Source organism: Acanthochromis polyacanthus, chromosome 6 (genome assembly GCF_021347895.1).
Source record: "Acanthochromis polyacanthus isolate Apoly-LR-REF ecotype Palm Island chromosome 6, KAUST_Apoly_ChrSc, whole genome shotgun sequence".
NCBI classification, from domain to species: Eukaryota; Metazoa; Chordata; class Actinopteri; family Pomacentridae; genus Acanthochromis; species Acanthochromis polyacanthus.
The window spans coordinates 17,794,063-17,813,080 of NC_067118.1; the positions used below are offsets into that span (position 1 = coordinate 17,794,063).

General features: G+C 40.7%; 1 protein-coding gene across 1 annotated transcript in view; it reads right to left on the reverse strand.

Moving 5' to 3' along the window:
- The window catches only part of mtor (mechanistic target of rapamycin kinase), a 98,670-nt gene that overhangs the window by 71,526 nt on the left and 8,126 nt on the right, over window positions 1-19,018 (reverse strand). Inside the window, exons 11-23 of the mRNA XM_022195413.2 lie at window positions 18,713-18,957; window positions 17,515-17,724; window positions 17,212-17,417; window positions 16,205-16,327; window positions 15,916-15,999; window positions 14,956-15,048; window positions 13,745-13,879; window positions 12,921-13,050; window positions 8,328-8,578; window positions 8,116-8,202; window positions 5,886-6,053; window positions 807-919; window positions 258-420 (exon numbers count right to left, since the gene is read on the reverse strand). Of these exons, the coding sequence (XP_022051105.1) occupies window positions 258-420; window positions 807-919; window positions 5,886-6,053; window positions 8,116-8,202; window positions 8,328-8,578; window positions 12,921-13,050; window positions 13,745-13,879; window positions 14,956-15,048; window positions 15,916-15,999; window positions 16,205-16,327; window positions 17,212-17,417; window positions 17,515-17,724; window positions 18,713-18,957 (2,008 nt within the window). The remainder of the gene's footprint in view (window positions 1-257; window positions 421-806; window positions 920-5,885; window positions 6,054-8,115; window positions 8,203-8,327; window positions 8,579-12,920; window positions 13,051-13,744; window positions 13,880-14,955; window positions 15,049-15,915; window positions 16,000-16,204; window positions 16,328-17,211; window positions 17,418-17,514; window positions 17,725-18,712; window positions 18,958-19,018) is intronic.

Here is a 19,018-nt window from a genome sequence, read left to right on the forward strand (position 1 = left end):
AGAACCTGTCTAGGGATGAGGGAGGGGAAGGCTTGGGAGAAGAGGCAGGGGTAAATGTGACCTCATCCACTCCTGTAAACACCACCCCCCACTGCCAAATGGCCAATGACATCAGCAGTCAGGCAGAAAGTAATAAAGACTGGGGGAACGGGGGTTACCAAAATGCAGTTCATGTGAAGCCAACAGTAGGGAGGCTGGAAGCAGTCTACTCAATAATAGCTACATCTAAAGGGAGCCTGAGGGACGGCTAAGGCTACCTTCTTGCCCAGCTGGAACACTAGTGAGGACAGTGTGTCCATAGAGGTGGAACGCAGCTCGGGTGTGCTGTCAAGTGTCCGAACAATTGGGTGGATTATACGTGAAGCATAGTCTGTGAAGTCCAGGGACTCTGTCAGCCGGTCAAGTGTCTCCAAGGCAACCCTGAGACAGAGAGGAAAAACAGAAAATGCTCAGCTTCACTTAAATATTTGTAAGACACAGAGATTAAGAGACAGAGTCTGTTCCAAAACACTCTGCAAAAAAGGCAAGACGACGTGAAAAGACTGAAGTATTTGCCAGTTAAATTCTTTAACAGAAAGAAAGGCAATAAAAAGTTTCTGTTCTGAAGAAAAAACAGAAATCGCTGCTATTTTTTCCTCATATCACAAGGCTGCTCTAACCTTATTTTTCCATTTGTGTGGTACAAGTGTTTAAACACTTGAAATCAGATTTAAACAAAATCAATCATTTCCATTAAGACATCAAGCGACAATGATTTTTAACTTTGAAAAGGATCCCTCACTGAAACTACTATGTGTAGTACTGACTTGCGGGCCTGCAGGGGCACGTCAGAGGCATCAAACAGTTTGACGATGGGAGGCAGCAACAAATGGAGGTAGTCATCGAGGTTGGCACCAAACTGTTGTATGGCATTGAGGAGCTAAAAAGAAGAGCATACATTACTTTCTCCCACATACCGCAATACTTAAACATGAGTAGCTTTAATGAGCATATTATAGCTAAATTGTTTTCTTTAGGAAGTCTAAAAGAAAAGCAGAGCGGTGCTGTAATTTAGCAAGGTGGTGGCTTGGAGGCTTGTTTCCTAGGAAAAGTTCAGTAGCTTTATAAACAAGAAAAGCACCCAGAGAGAGCAGTACTCCGCCAAGGCCGCTCAGTCGTATCATTTCCAACATGAAATCATCAATACAAAATTACCTTGTGGTGAGCATAGGCGTGTGTTCTGCATGTGTACATTATGTACGCATACCAAATCGCGTGATCTAAACATGTAGCGGGCGGCAGGAATCGATGGGACTCGGAAACACCCAATCAGTTGTGCATCACGCAATCAATCAATTGTTCCTTGTATGACTTCCGACAGGAAAGTCCCGATAATTCCGCAGCAGTGGATTTGCAGTATTATGTGATGGTCAGCAGGCAGCTGACGTAGTGTTCACTTGTTGTCATAGTTACAGTGACGCCGTGCCGCTATCTCACAATGATAAAGAAATCTTGAACAAATCTGTGGATCCAGACTATTAGCTGCATCACTGCCAAATCTAATCACTTGGTCCTTGTGTCATTTCTGATCGTCCCTGAAAATTTCATCCAAATAATTTTTGAGTAATGTTTCCAACAGACAGAGAAACAGACGGACAAATGTACGCCGATCGTCACATAGATGCCGCACTTCTTAGCGGAGTAACAAAATAAAAGCTACGTTAGCGCTACAAACATTGAACATTTCAAATACAAAATTTCACACAGTGACAAACATATCATAGTATTCAAATATTTCCTTGCTAAGATTCTCATTGAATTGAGTCCTGACATGTTTTTCCTTTTAGTTCTGTAAAAAAAAAGTGACTTATTCTCATTGAGTGTGACCTTACTGTCATTATGAGTCAATATCGTAGCAACACAGCAATTTTCAGAATGCTCTGGAGATGCTACGTTTATTATTTAATGGGGTGACAACAGATTAGATCATGACACAGACACTATATACACTTTCAAAATCCTACAATTTACAACAGCACTATACAGTGTTTCAGCATTGACACTGAGATGTGCACAATAGTTACATCACAACAACTTCAAATTTTTTCTTCACTTTAGCCACAAAACAGTTTGTTGACATGTAGGAAAAAAACAGGGAGCAACAGGAGAGGAACATTGACAAGGAAAATGTGGTTCCAAAAAAGAAATATTTTGACTACAGAAAGGAAGTTAACCAAAAACAGGTACTCCATCAACAACATCTTACAGTTGTTGCCACTACGAGAGGCAACACCACTGATTTGTTTGACCACTTACATCAGCAACACAAAGATATCAAAGATAGATATATTCAAGTCATCTGGTGAAAATCCCTGTATTTTTTAAGATTGTCCAAAGACTAAATACTGCAGTGTCAGTTTTGTCCAACATCATGCACGTCAGCTGTCCGCAACACATGCTGAATAGAAAATTCAAACCACATCTCAGAGAAAGCTTTCTAGAGTTCGGCCCAACGGTAAACAACGTGTTGTGTGCAGCATGTGTGCACAGGCTGGATGGATACACGGTGGTCTTAAAGGATGACGCATCAAACAACAAACTCACCCCAGACCCCCACACACACCGTGACCAAATGTGCTCCAACTGACACCTCCACCCCCTGTCTGATGTGCGCACGGCGAGACAGCAGGAAGCAGAGGTGGAGGTGAAAGAGTGTGAGTGCGTGTCTGTGCGTGTGTGTTAGCATGTTGATGGGCGGGGGGGTCAGCAGAGCAGCTTCTTGAAATGATGGAAGTATGTTTTTCTTTTCTTCTCTTGTGGACCAGAAGGTAACCCGATTCCCCCTTCCCCCACTTCATGACCCCTCTCTTGTGCTCAGGATTCGACTCTCAGCCCCGAGCTGCAGACTATCCAGACTGTGGGCTGCTGGATTATCTAATACTACAGATTTTGAGAATAAACAGCACCAGAGGAGAGAGGACGAGATGACTGTGCTCCTTATGATTCTGTCTTTGTGGTCTCTGCCCAAACCATGATTTAGAGTTTGAGGGAAAGCCCTGACAACTGCTGGCAGCAGCTGCTGAAATGGGAGAGTGTGTTAGTTACAGGTCTATGCTGTCTTTGAACTGCTGTGTTACAAGAGAAAGGCTTAGATTTGAATGGCCTTGATGGATATTGATGGAAACTGCAAACAGAAAACAGCACCCCAATAAGTCAAGTGTGGACTGAGCTCCTGTACTTTCGGCAACAGTGTGGAGTGACAGGAGCAGGGTTTGAACACAAATCCTCCTCGGCAGTGCTAGCAAAATTAAGCTATCTGCTAAAATCTGACATATGATCTCGTCATTCTTGTTAGAGCTTTTTCTCCACCAGATTTATGGCTCAACATATCACTTACAGTCAGCGTGGCTCTCAAATGACAAGCTGAGAGGTCAACCTAAATAAAACGGTTGCACAACACTTTTTAGTGGGTCATGCCATACTAAGACAAGCATATGGCTGCTTTAAAGTAAACCTTACAGCTACGGTATATCTTTATGTGTAGATATGTAGCACATATTTCATACTTAATTATCCACATTTTATTCAGGACTCAAGACATGTTGATGACAGCTAAAACTAATATCGAAGTATCATTACATTTTCTGTTTGTACAGAGATCGTCCTGCAGCTAGAATGCTTAAATCAGACAGTTAATGTCATACTGTGGCCAAATACATTTTTTCACGTTATCTTATTCTACATTTTTATTTTATCTAATTTTTAAGATATGTGTTTTCGTTATGTGTAAACCGCTGCTGCAGCATTGCATCTCCCCTACGAGGATAAACAAAGTACTCTATCTGTCTATGTTAACAATAGTAGCCAAAAAAATGTATTTCATGCCTTTACTGACAGGCTGACTTTGCACTCCTCGCACAGAGTTTTGTGAAGCTGAATTAAACGATCGAACAACTTATTCATGCTGTCTCGTGTAATGGAACAGTTGTAAGACACAAAATATGAATCAAACTGGGCCCAAAACACCTCCCTTGCTGAACATCTGCTACGTGACAGACACTATAATTTACCCAAAACGCCTCGCACGCAACCTATGGAAGAAACCAGCTGGGAGGCTGTAAAAAGAGAAACTTCTAGACTTTACTGGTGTACCCTCACCTTCTGTTTCAGAGTTTCTCTCCTGGTTATGTTTGTGCACATGCACAGCCTGCATGTTAACAGATTCTGTGTCTTGTAAAAATTATTTAAGAAAAATTACCCCCTTTGGGAAAGAACCCCTGAATTTGACTAAATGGTGCTTTCTTGTAGAATGGTCAAGGAGTAGACCAGTGCAAGTCATCTTCTTTTATTAAATCATGCAGCAAGCAGAAAAGTTGTTGCATCATGTGGTTGAGTGAATTTGCCTTATTTTACATCACACTTCCTGAGACATGACTATTGCGCATGTGTACATTGCATTACTTACAGCAGATTTTTTTTTAACCACGTTATAAAATGCATTTAGGCAGGACTAAATAATTGCTATCCATGTCAATTAGAAAGCGAAAACAGAAAATAAGGTCTGAAATATGACTACCAGATAAATTATATTAAAGGAAACAAATGAATACAGTGAACGCATCATTAACGAATAAACAAACCAGGGTCTCTCTGGTAATGACACTGCCTGTGCAAAGGGCCACAGCTGGCACTTTGGTCTGCTTTTATTGCAAGTGGTTTTAAATGACTCACTTTCTGCTCTGCATTCTGCCGAGCAAGCACTCATGGCACCATTAACCTGTTTCCAAGCAATATTTTATATTCGTTAAGCCTCTACTGAGGGTTGTAAAAGCACTTTGTAGACTGCAATTCCAATGTGATCTAAAAAGATTAGTTGAAGAAGAAATAGTTGACATACTTACTGCACATCCAGTCTTCATGGATTAATTTCTGTAACCTTTAATGTTTTAACCCTATTCAATTTCTTTGTTTACGTTCTTTTTTTCATGGTGGACTAATGCGATACTTTCTCATGTTAAAATAATGGAATTATAACTCGGCGACCAAAATGTAACCTCATCTGTATTTCTGACATGTTAAACATTCAGGTGCCACAGCCAACAGCTCAACCTGTAATTTCAGTGATATGAATTGGAAGAACATTTATTAAATGCAAATTACTCTGATAAGGAACACAGCGGAGTCATGTGACGATCAGAATACGTTCATCCGTTTGTTTGTCTGTTCGTAACTCAAAAACAGATCGACGGATTTGGATGAAATTTTCAGGGAAGGTCAAGAATGACACACGGACCAAGTGATTAGATTTTAGCAGTGATGCAGCTTATAGTCTGGATCTGTGGATTTGACAGAGATTTCTGTATCATTGTGAGATAGTGGCATGGCGTAACTGTAACTATGACAACAAGTTACACCATGCGTCATACATCAGCTGCTCGCTGACGATCACATGATTGTGATCCTACTACAAATCGACTGGTGTGGACTTATCTGTTGGAAATCACACAGCGACTGAGCAGCCTTGATGGAGTACTGTGTTCTCTTGAGGCCTTCTCTTGTTCATGATTGTTTTGTTTTTGTAATTGATTTATCATCACATCAAACTTTTGTTTTACTGCCAAACAACACAAACAGCATTTGCAGCATTCCAAGATAAATAAAAGCTTACAATCAATTGTTATCCAATATTATTTGGGGAGTAAAAACACTCCAAAAATCAATATGACAGTAGCTTTTTTCATTGTTCTCAATTCTGGCTTTTGGATCTCCCTTCAGCACAAACGCAATACCAGACTGTAAACTCAAAGAAAATATGAGACAGTTGCGATACACTGCTTTAGTCTAGTAGGCATTCACAGAGACTGACTGATGTTTTTGTCATCTAAACTACCACACAATGCACTCACCTTGATGGTAACACTGCGCCCGGTGCTGTTGTCGTGCATGAAGACACGCAGCATGTGTGGGATGAGCTGAGGCAGGTAGAGCTTGAACTCGCCACCCAGCGCCACCACAATCTGCTCAATCAGAAGGATGATGGTGTTCTGCATGGGGTTGTTTGGTGTCCAGTACTCCTACAATACATACGAAGAAATGTGGATATTAACTTTATATGTCAAATGTAGTATTCTTCTGATACTTACAAATTACCAAACACTGCCCTGATTTTGTAAAATACACAAGCAGAACACATTCTGTCACAATACTGCACATCAGTAGTGAAAAAACACTACATCAGTATGTGTGGCCAATCAAGTTATCACCAAGACACCTTTTCCTTTTTACCAGGAGCATGTTTGTTGTGTTCTTCAGCATTCATGTTGCTGGTCAGCAGAAAGTAATCCCCAAAGTCACACTGTCATTGCAGAGTACTACTGTAACGTAATGAGGTGTCTGAGGAAAACATTCAATCTAAACTACCTGAACTGTGGCGGGATGGCATGTGGGTGCTACAAATCGCTGTGCATCCAATTATATGAATTAATATACACTTCCCACAACAACATAATCATTCCTCTCTAGCCACTCTGGTCACCAGATTTGGCTCCCTGTGAATTCTGCTACTGCCCAAAATGAAATTCAAGTTGAAGGGTCAAAGTTGAAAAGATTCAGCACCAATCGCAGATAGAGCTTTCCATATTTACAAAACAGGACTTTCAGGGAGCATTACAAGCATTGCAGAAGTCTGGGAGTTCTGTATGATCGCACAGGGAAACTGCTTTAATAGGGATTGTGGCCTAATTTGAATCAGCTACAGTTCTTGATTTTTATAGGCGTAGTCTTGTAACTTTTTCATCAATCCTTGTATACAGCACGATCAATGAAAACAGATGGATGTATCAGCTTTGAAGTTTCAGGTTTGCCCAAGATATTTTTTTTTTTGACCTAAATTAATACAAGTCCAGTTTCCGAATCTAAACTTTTACAACATTCAGAGGGTACATCCAAAGCACTACATCATTCACCTGGCTCTACTGTAGTGCAGAGGGTTAGTGTGGGTCTGCAAAAGTGGGTCAAAATGTGCTTCCATCAATAAGCTCAGTGTGACAGAAATGTCTGGACAGATTTCACTCTGGAAATACAATGCCTCCACATGCCAGAGGCAGAGAGGAAGTGTCATAGATGGCAAGGAATGGATACAATTTCCTGTCAATGGGACTGACATTGTGTCCCTGTGTGGATTATGACACTGTTTTGGAAAATCTAGGCATGTGTACATTAGAAATAACAGCAATTGGAGCTAAAGTTGAAGACTTGAAGTCATGCAACACATCAATCAGTCAATGGGCTTCAGCTGTGAGATCTGGCGAAAGTATTTTGTCAGTGACCAGAGGTCTCAAGCAGCCCCCAACTTCCTGCTTTCCCCGCCTGTGGCAGCTGACGAGAGAGCAAGTGAGAGTACATCCTGAATAGCTATTCCAGCCCCCTCATTTGGATGCAGAAGCTGAACTGGAGCAAAGATGAATAGACTCTTTGTTTCACTCGCCATTTATTAACTCGCAGGGACTAAAGGCGCAGTGGCTCAGTTCTCTCGATTACTTTCCACCGGTGAGGAGTTGCCGCCATTGCAAAAGTTTTGGTAACTGTCTTACCAACATTCTGATACAAGGACAGTCATATGATAGTTTGTGCTATACAATATGATTATGTGCTAGACAAGTATGTTTGTGCAAGTGCAGTGGCTGTGGCTTTAGCAGTTGTTCCACATCATGTGATAAGGTTGAGTGTCATGAGTCATCAGCAGTTTTCTCTAGAAACTGAACTGGAAAGCGGGAATGGAATCATATCTTGCACTGCAGTCAGAAGGCGTAATTCTGAACAATGAACAAGTCTAAAAGAGAAGAAAAAGAATCTTAGCTAAATATACATATTATTTTGTATTCTTCCACACCCTCAGCCTCTTTAATCGTGTTAGTTAAGCACCACAACACACATGATGTGCACTGCTGTGTGACACGAGGGGAGACTTCATCCAGGGGCCCTGAACACATTACTTCTAATGAGGAAAGTAGAGAGCACAACTGAGTGCAATTAGGAGTATGCAGCTGTTTGCCTGACTCATAGGAAAACAAGAGGGGCTGGATGATGGGTGTTTAGAGACTGGGGTCCGGGGGGAATGTTGACACAGTTACTCACTCTGATGAGGGTGAAGATGTCGTCCATGTAGGGGCGGATGTGAATCTTCACAAAGCACACCACCATTCCCATCTGCTGGAAGAGGAACTGAAGGACAGAGAGAAAAGAGAATGTAAGACCTGCTTTCTGAACAAGCCCCATTATTAATTCGAGTAATCAGATAATAATTCAAGCACACAGCCTCTTTCCGATTAATCTGGCCTAGTATTTACCTCTCGAATGCTGGCATCACAGACTCGAATGACGTTCAGGAAAGTGGGCATGACCTGTGGTAAGAACTGGACACACTTGAGACCCAAAGACTTGAAGATGAAGGTGACGGCCTGGACCACCATAGTATGGTGGTTGGAGAGTGAAGGGTCTCTCAGGATGCGCATCAAAGTGACAATAGCCACAGCAGGGTAAAACTCGTCCAAGGGCAGGTTGCCCATGTTCACGAGCATTTCACTGGTGCTGTAGTCCGCTGGAGGAGGAGAAAATTGAGGGGGGTCAGTCAGATTTTCTTCTAGCAAGTAATAATTTTCGCAGTATTTCAGTATCAGTATTTTATTGACTCTTGATGACATAAAACAACTGCTGTGATGGAAATCTAACAACAAATTCTCAAAAACAAAAGATTGAAACAATGTCTGGCTTGTCCAAGGCATCGTGAGTACCGGAGGTTATGTCATGATGAGAAATACACTAGCCCAACCTAAGCATACTGATAGGAGAGGAGATATCGTTTACTTGTCACTTCTGCCACTGGCTTGTATTAAAAAGGTGGACAACAAATCAAGTTAGGACATCTATCATTCTGTGGCTCTTTTCTCATTCCTTACTTCAGATGAGACTGCAGTAGTTGATGACTACGCCCTCTGTGCGGTCTTGTTTAAGCCCCAAGAACACACGAAACCTGAAATACACCTTGATTTGCAAAAATAAACATTGTACTGATTCTTTTTTTGGTCGCCCTTTCCTCTTGTTTTGCCATAATGAGGTAATGCACGATAATATGGTTTCCCTCTGCTATGTAACTTTCCGTCAGATGAATATACCAGTGCTCAAATTAACTGCTCACAGCACAGGAACTATTTGAACATTATAAATAAGTCAACAAACTAGTATGCAAAATGTTCAGTTCTGCAACACGAAATGTACACTACCATTTAAAGGTTTAGGGTCACATAGAAATGTCCTTATTTTGAAAAGAACAGTACAGATAGCAGCAAATGAATCAGAAATACAGTCTAGACATTGTTAATGTGGTAAATGACTGTTCTAGCTGGAAATGGCTGATTTTTATGTTAGTGTACATCTGAGCCCTGGGCGGTTTCTGGCTATTTTATTGCTCCCGTTACTATTTTTCTCACTATGAACTATTTTTTCACTGCAATATGAAGTCCTACTTTTCTATGGAAACAGCACAACCATGGCCAGAAAGACAAAGGACCCAGCACAGCAAAGTGATACTGCCATAAACAAAAATAAAAAAGTTAAGTTTCATATATTTGACCACTTGTTTTACAAAAATCAAAAAACCTGGATTCAATGTGTATATCATTCTTCCAGGTGTCCACAGTGTGTCAGTTGGTACAGGCTTAAAGCTGTGCCATTCAATGACAGTTGGAAAGCTGAAAATTTATCAATTTGTCCAGTTTTTACAATTTCTGAGAATTTTTTTATAGACAGCATGCCTTTCAAGTCCATCAGTGGGTTTGTGGGGTCAGAGGGATAATCACCATGGTATGGCTGAGATCAGATCAATAAAAGCAGCTCATGAAAAACTAAAGCCCTGTTACTCATTGAATAATTTATGATACAAAAAAATACAAATACAGCTTGCTCATTGACATGGCAAACTGAGCGGGTACAAGGGCATATCCCTTACAGATTAAGACAAGATTGAGGAGCCATATGAGGGCCCTGGCAGGCAAGCCCAGAACTGGAGAGCAATATTTTTGCATTTCTTAAAATAAACTAAAAAACAATGCTGATTGTTTTAACATGTACATTACATATTTCTTTTTGAATTAGTAGTTTTATTGATGAAATGGGGGTGTCTCTGTCCATTTATCACTGCAAGACTTTTGAATTTTACAAGGCATCTGAGAATATAGATGTCTGGTATTCAGCATTTTACTTTGCAGTACAGTTTCAGCTGTTACAGTTGTTTTTCTTCAGCCTCTGAAGAGACAACAGAATAGCCCAAACTTTGCAGGCTTAAGAGACTAGCTTTATTGTTGGTTCTTTTATTATTCCAGCCTTCACCAAGTAAAGATCAACGATGGTGATAGATGGCTACACATCTGTATCTTTACAGCCCACAAATAGGCATCGGTGTAGCTAAGTGAGACAACAGCACTGTAATAATTCAGGCTTCAGCTGCATGGGGAAAAGTAAACCGTTCCCTCGCCATAACAACAGACACAAAGCAACTCACTAAGAGGTGGACACGCTGCATTTCATCAGTTTTATGACCCTCATGTTCTGCACTGACGTGACTGTTATTGGAAGTCACGTGAATCGAGCCAGTGTCCTCCAACACAACAAAAAAATATGCTGTCAAAGATGCTAATGCTTCAGACAGTGACCCAGACAACAGATATATAGCCTCCAGCTCTGGTCACAGCCCATTTAGTTGAAAAGCAAACTGGTATAACTATTACCATATTGTCCAAGGTCACATTCTGTGGTACATGACTGGATTAGTCAGGTGGGATCCTGCATTCTCTAATCCACATGACTAAAGAGAGACGTACATTTTTATTGTCATTAATATGTATTTTCAAGATATCCGGAGGGTGATGACCTTTAAGTAACCGCATGAGCTTTCACTATGCACCATCATCCAGTGAAAAATGTTTGAATTACCATGAGAGCTTCTGCACTCAATGATGGATAACAGTGAAAGAATCCAAATGTTTTTGGTGACACCACAACCTTTCTGTAAGTGTCAGTCACAGGATAAACCCTACTACATGTAAGGTTCTAAAAAAAAAGAGGAAAGTCATCAATTTGCTATTTCTTTCAATACTGTGGAATGAAGGGTGGACAAACAATCGATTTCAAAACAATTTGAGACATTAGAATTAGTAAATTCTTAAGGCTGCAAAGAGCTACCGCCAATAAATAATGAGGTTAATGCTGTGCTTCAATTACATTTACTTGAAGCCGATTGATACTTTCAGGGGTTATTTATATCGCCAATTGATGGATGTTTACTGTGTGGTTCAGGCGTGCACGCTGACACAATCCAGTCTCATTATTTATTAATCACACCTCGTGACCCAGCCTTTAAAATGTCAATGTTTTCACAAACTCATGCCATCTTCTTTGTGTGACAGTCATGTTTTAGATGCTGTCTCATGTGGTAACGCTCCAACACATCTTTTAAATCTAATGCATAGTGAATGCTGGACAGAAGCTTTGACTTTAAAAAGTTGCATCACAAATCAAATCGCAAATCTCTAAGAAACATCGATATAGGTAGAACATAGATATCTCCCCAAAATTGTTCAGCCCAAATGGGAAGTAACAAACATTGTAGCTTCTTGGAGTCCTAGTTTAGGACTGTTACATCCTCTTAAGAATACCTTTCTTTACATTAGCCAAAACTATCTCAAGGAAACAATACAAAGTATGTACATAACATAGTATAACTAAGTGATGATTAAAAACATAATCAGTAACATGTGTCTTAATCATGTATTGTTGATAACAAAATACAATGATAATCACTTCATCTGATATGGTGATAAGTTTATGTGTGTATGGACTGCAGCAGTAATGAATTCTTCCATATAAAAAATGGAAATCACCGACAGTCTATGAAACAGATGCTTGAGATCTCTCCAAAGTGGGTCACCTTAAATGAAATACCTCCACTTCAGACCCAACTTCAGTTGTACCGGTTACATTTCCCTCTAAACGGGCAGATCCACATTCTGGAGGATTTTTAGGAGGATGTAGATCAGAGAGGAGCCAGAAATTACATCCCAAAGAAATAAGGTTCATACAAATCACAAAGCCAAAGCCATAGATATTGTTGACTTTTCAAATGCAAGGGCAAGATCTAGAAAAAAAAAGTGTTTTGTCCCGACTGCATTAGATATATCACCTCATTGTGTTCCGTTTCTAATGAGCTGTAGGGCTATAAAATGCAAAACAGCTCAACTGTAAGTAAGTGTTTTTGGGACAGCCAGGATTTTGTTGGTTTATGCGAGCCAAATTCAACAATTCATACATCTGAAGCTCAAATCAGTTCCCCTCTACAGTGATCATATTCTCACATGAAAAACTGTGCTGCATGGTGTTTAACTCACATCTTTCCACAGCACTGACCTGTCACTCATTGAAGGACTTCTGCGTACGGAAATACTACCATATGGATTACACCTGTACAAAAGGGCTAATGATTAAATGAAATTTTCCTTTTCCTAGTTGTTTTCTTGCCTCTAAAAAAATGTCTGAATCAAATTCAAATAATATACGAAATGATGACAAACATGGTGGTCCAAGGCAGATTTCATGCCAAAACTATTTACAACTTCTTTCCAACACTATTTATCAGACTCACACACACTCACTAAAACAACAGCAACAATCCCAAGATTCCCAGTGGATAGACCCACACATTGAGATTTTTTTTTTATTTAAAAAAAAAAAGCTCATGTGAATTTAGAGACTTTCCAGCTGCTGCACTAAAAATCTGATACCGCTGTAACTTTGAGGAATGCAAATAAAATGTTAAACTAATCCACAGTGTGGGTCTTGGTGAAACAATATTCAAAAACTCTGACTTATAACAATAATCAAAGGCCTACCAGAGTCCTGGCTGGACTTGGACTCAGAGAGACTGACGGCAGAGGCGTCTCGGGACTGGTCGATCATGCCGATGTTCACCTTGTGTTTGTAGGGATCCAGAGCTCCAAGAAGACCAAGAACACGTATAGCCTGTAGGAGACGCAGAATTAGCCACCCTTCACTTAATTATGTTTGCCCTTCACTGCAACACAATGGTAATCAGGAAAAAATGTTCATGTGCAAGACTTTGTGCAACTTTCTGCATGTCCACTAATGTTTCAAAGTATTTGTAAGGTTGTGGTAATTAAAAAAGAATTAAAAAGGTAAGCCAGACTGTTCCTGAAGCAGCATTTTAGCCACATACTGGCAAAGACAGGACTATTTGGAATACAACACAATGTGAATCAACAGAGATCTACAGTATGCTAGTGCCAAAGTGCTTTGAGAGGCTCCTATTGGTGTAGTTTTTTTTTATAACCATACATCATTTACTGTACAGTGAGTGACAGTACAGTCTCTGTGCCTACATATAACATAACAAGCAAGAGAAGAAACTCTGAAGATTACTGCTTACATCACAGTTCAAGACTTAGGAAAAAGCTCTTTATAATTATGGAAAATGTGCTTCGTTTCATACTGTATGCATTCATGTGATCATAACGAACCAGTCAAAGTCAATATGTCTTACCAGACCTGAACGTATTTAGTATACGTTGACAGGCAGGGTTTGTGACCTGACAACGAGTCACTATGAATGCTTGAGCAGAGTTCAAACTGCTATTATGAGAACTGCACGGAAAATGTGACAAGTATGAGGAGACAAGATGGGGGCACCTATTCATACCTCTCTCCTGATGCCTTGGTTTTGTTCAGTCTTGAGGAAGTTGAGCAGCACCTCGAGAAGGGAAGGGTACTTGCGGTAGGGCTCCACAACGTAGCCTGTACTAGCCACCTGCTGGCCCAGTGTCCACAGAGCCACCTGGTGGAAAGTCAGAGGCAGCTAAGTCTTTGAACAACGCTAATAACAGAGACAAATAAACTGCACATATCCAATAACACATGCCACTTAAGTATGCATTCAGTGTATTATCAGGTGCAAATAAAGTTTCTAACTTAGGGCTAGGTGTTAGGATCATATCGAAGAGTTCTCCATTCATGACTCATAAAGAACCTGTTACATTCTTTAAGAAAGAGTCCCTCCACCCTTCATCACTCCCCCCGAGGATTCCATGCAAGTCTCCCAAAGTGTGCTAGTGCATAGTTGACAGGGCCTCTTTTCACTTTTGTCTGTCCTGTCCCTGGTTGAGGTTGTCAGGGACAGGGATTTGCCCTTGCAAGTTGAGCTTTGAAGTACAAAACACCCACGACCCCAACCATTTCATTTAAGTGACGCACTCCTAGTGGTATTCTCTCAGGACACATTTATCGTCAGGGTATGCACGCAGGACGGTGCAGGGTCCTTGTATGGTGATACCCGGTCCAGGCAAGCCACTAACAGTCTTGACTTCCTCACAGCTGGCTTTGTGCCATGCGGGGTTTATTTGTTTTCTTTGTGTCACCCTTATTGCCTTTATTTACTTGCATTTATGTGTGTATTCTTTGTGTTTTCATTAATATACTAACATTATAATTATCACCTGTATCCCTTTATAAATTGAAACTAAACTTGATTTTAACTGGTCTTTATTAAAAAAAATACACTGCCAGTCAAAAGTTTGGACATACCTTCTCATTCAACGCTTTTGTAAAAATTTGTATTATTTTCGACATTGTAGATCAATACTGAAGAGTAACACCTATTTGTTTACAGCATAATTCCTTATGTACTATTTTCTAGTTTTAACATCTTCAGTAATTCTACAACATGTAAAATAATTAAATAAAAACCACTGAATGAGAAGGTGTGTCCAAAATTTGACTGGTAGGTTAAGTCATTAAAGATTAGCACTATTATACTGACCTAAAGAAATATTTCATTGCAATATTTTTCTGCTATATCACCCAGCCATATTTTAACCAAAATGCCAGAACCAGACATTAATTTTCTTCACATACCTGTCGCTTGGCCAGTGATGAGGAGTCCTGAAGCATGTCCATGATGATTGGAAAAAGCTCATCCATCCACTTCCTCATCTCCAGTCCACTCACCTGACAGGGCAGACAGAGACCCAATTAAAATGAATATCCTCAATGATCAAATCCCATTACCTAATCAATCTTAAAGAGGCAACAACTGGAAGATGTCCAGGACCGCGTTGTTGGATTTCTCACTAAATCAGACATGCTGTACTATTTTATCTACTGGAGTGAAACTCAACTCAGTGACATTAAGGGGAAATAGCAAGTGCTTTGTATACAGTTATACTTTGAAATGACTGAACTCTGTTTTCAGTTTGTCCACATGAAGTCATAGCACTTACGTGTAGAATTTTGATGAATTAAAGCAAAAATATTTTGAAGGTAACTTTAGCTTAAATTATGGAAAAATTTTCAAAAAACAGCTTTAAATTGCTTTGAGTGGATTTATGTCCAATAAAATTAGAGATTTTACAATTCTATACAAAGGTGTGTTCAGCCCATGTTTTGTTTTTTTGGTTGACAAGGCATTCAGTGCCTGCTATCTGTATTCCCTACGTTCTCTTGTGTCTTCATTGCTTCTTGCTTCCTCATCGCCTGGGCCCCTGCCTCTTCCTGCACTGAGTCAGCCGCGTACTCTTGGACTAACTGTGCATCTTCTGCACTATGTCTGAATTGCAAGGTCTGCCTGCTTCTAACTGTGCCTTCCTGACTCCTCCGCCGACACCACTCAACCACCTGGACAAAGTGAAGCAAGACACACATCCATGGGTGGGCCACTACCCTCTACTTTCACCTCAAAAACCAACCAGCTCAGAATGCATGGATCAAAACTCCTAAGATTCAAAATAATAATAATAAAATATGTGCACATGGCAATCCAGTTCTCCACAGCTTTATTTGACTTCAATAAGCAGCAAATGTAAAATTCTGCATTACCTGAGCCAACTCTCCGATGGTTGCAAGGACACTAATAACGACGCCAGGGTTGGGGTCTGGATCTTTCAGTTTGAGGATCAAAGCCTGCAAAAGTAAAAGACGGTCATTTAACCAACTGAATCGTAGCATTCCTTCTACATTTTGGAATCAGAAAATGAACAATTTAAGGGGCTTATGGAAATGATGTTGCAAGGTGCTTGTGCTTTTACTTAGAGAAAGTCTACTAAGCAAATAGGCTCCTCTCACAGAGCTACCTGGTTTACATACACATACACCAGCAGAGTTGTACCTTGAGGATGGGTTCCATATACGGTCGTATGAGGCGGGGGGCGTTGGAGACCAGGTGACCGAGCATACGTGCACTCTGCTCTTTGTTCCTGCCAACACCGCTGTGCTCCAACTCTGTTAAAATCTGCAACAAAATACCCAAAAAAGTCAGTATGACACACCTATTCTTCTCCACCTGTAAAAAAAAAATTAATGTTAAGGCATGGTGCACATAATACTGTTATGGAAGCAAAGTCCTAACAAAACACACCTTCACTTTGCTTTACTGAACGTTTCACAATATCATGGCCTTTGCTGCCCTCTAAAGGTGTTCAATTGAAACAGCATACAGATGATCTTTCTCGGCAGTACAAATGCAGCAGATGTAGAAAATGGGCTTTCAATGCTTTAGAAATTCAGAAATGTTAGGCTTTTTAAGTACAATAAACTCTAAAAACATGGGTACAATAGTTGTCATTACAGGTTAATTAGTGTGGACTGAAGGGGAAAAGTGTAATATATTGTTTAAAATTAAATCCAAATCAACCTTCTGAATCCCTAGGAGTTTGCAAGTGTAAATGGTAAATGGTCTGTATTTATATAGCGCTTTACTATACCTGCAAGGTATCCAAAGCGCTTTACAAGATACATCACATTCACCCATTCACACACACATTCACACACTGATGGCGGTGTGTTTTGCTCCTGTCACATTTTTATTCTGTGTGGTCTCATTTTTTTGTTGAGATAGAAAGACCTCCACATCTGGGGGAAACTGCACAACCCTAGCTAGAATTGGAGAGAACTCAAAAATGTTTGCTGTGCAGTGTGACAGTAATAATGTGTTGAATCATCGAGAAAAGGAATAAAAGTTAAAATCCTTTCAATTTTTTACTTTAATAATGACACGTGGACTAAAGCAATTTCGATGAGATCTTCAGCTTTGACTTGTCTAAGCGTGCTGACGGAACCATTGGAAAGTTGAAAATTCCACATTTCTGAGTGAGCCATCTGTTGCGCTTCTCCTACCTGGATGAGCATCTTGCGGAGGAAGGGCATGACAAAGGCAGGGTTCATGCTACTGAGGCGTCCAATGGTGCAGATGGCCAGCTCTCTGATCTCAAACACCTCATCATTCAGTGCAACAAACAGCGCCTGCAAGTTCTCAGCCTGGGCGAGGTGAGCATCGAAACGTTCATCAAGGGATGCCAGCACGCAGTATCGGATATCTGGATCTGTAGTTGCACAAGCACAAGAAAAAGTCACACATTTTCATTCATCTGTCACCTTTACTACCCTTATGATCTACCTCAGTGCTGCATTATCCATTACCTGGATCTGTGATACCGACAACGAGCAGCTTGCTGAGCACATCTGCAACAACCTGCACAGCAGTCTGGCTGACAACATGGCCACTGATCAGATGGATGGAGGGAGTGAGGAGGCGTGAGCAGGTCCGAGCTGCCTCCATCCGGATTTCCTTGTGTTCACTGTTCAAGAAGTGATCAGCACAGTGACGCACAAACTGGGTCAGGGAGTGTCCTTGCAAAAGAAATGAGAATAATGTGTCAACAACTGTTTTGAATACTGGTATTACTGCCATAACAGATAATCACAAGCCTCTATGGTGTATCCCATTACTTTTTAAAGCATTTATATAGCTTTAGCTAACAATGATTTGATTGCAGCTAGAAAACATAAAGTAAATCAGCTTGGTGACAAACTGAAAAGGACTTCGTTTCACCCTGCCCCAACAGCTGGACACACTCCGCTGCAGAACTGCTCCAGCCAGTTCTACAGTTCAGTTACTCATTTCACTTGGACCATGTTTTACTCCCCTTCAGTGGTTCTAATCATATGCCTCATACTCTCTGCCTTCAGCTAGAAAATACACCATTTCTTTTTAATGTTACATGTAGCGCGCAGGCAGCAATACATCAGCTCCACCAGTTACTTGCTGTCTGTAATGCCACCACTCACACTTGCTCATTTTTCTCCACTGAAATCAATAAAGTGTGGTGTATCCTAACAAAATAAGGGTGTGCATCCATGAAGCATTTTTATTTCTGGCAGAAAGGCGCTGGCAGGGTGCTGGGGAGTGCTTCAATAAAAAAAAAGTGCTCCCACACTGCTTGCGGGCTTTGTTTCTATGACAACAATCAGCACTCTAATTGCCATTACATGATAGACTAGCATTACCCCTTTGTTTTTTATTATCTTTTAGTTCTTCTTTCGCTTTCTGTCTGACATACTATTTTGCTCAAGATACACAGATAGAGCAACAACAAGCCTTTAACTCATTTTCTTCAGATTCGTTCAGTGACTGTCAACCAGAAGCATCCAAACAAAAAGGCAGAGTGCGCTGAAAAAAATTACAGTGGTGCAGCACTTTTTTTTTTCTCTGGTTTGCCGTAGACACTCTCCTCCTTAGGAATAACTGAAGAAAGACGCTGGCACTCAGAACAACAACATTATATAGGCATTTATCCTAATAGAATATTTATTTTTGTGGCTCTCTCAAGGACCTTACCCTCGAACTCAAAGCTTCCCAGTGTGCGCAGGGCCAGGGTGATGCTGCCAACGTCACTGGCCTCTGGAATGTTTGTGAGGCTCGGTGAGGCCAGCTGGTGGGCCAGGCCTTTGGGCATGCCGGGGTGACGCAGTGGCTTGTGCATTAACACCAAGGAAAGCATCTTCAGCAAACCATCCTGGATGTCCTTCTTAAGCTGGGGGATTTGACGGCTCAGGTCGTACAACACCGCTGTAAGTGCAGGACTGCACAGAAACGATGGCAAACAACGGATTGTCATTATTGTTAAGCATAAGGTAAAGTTTT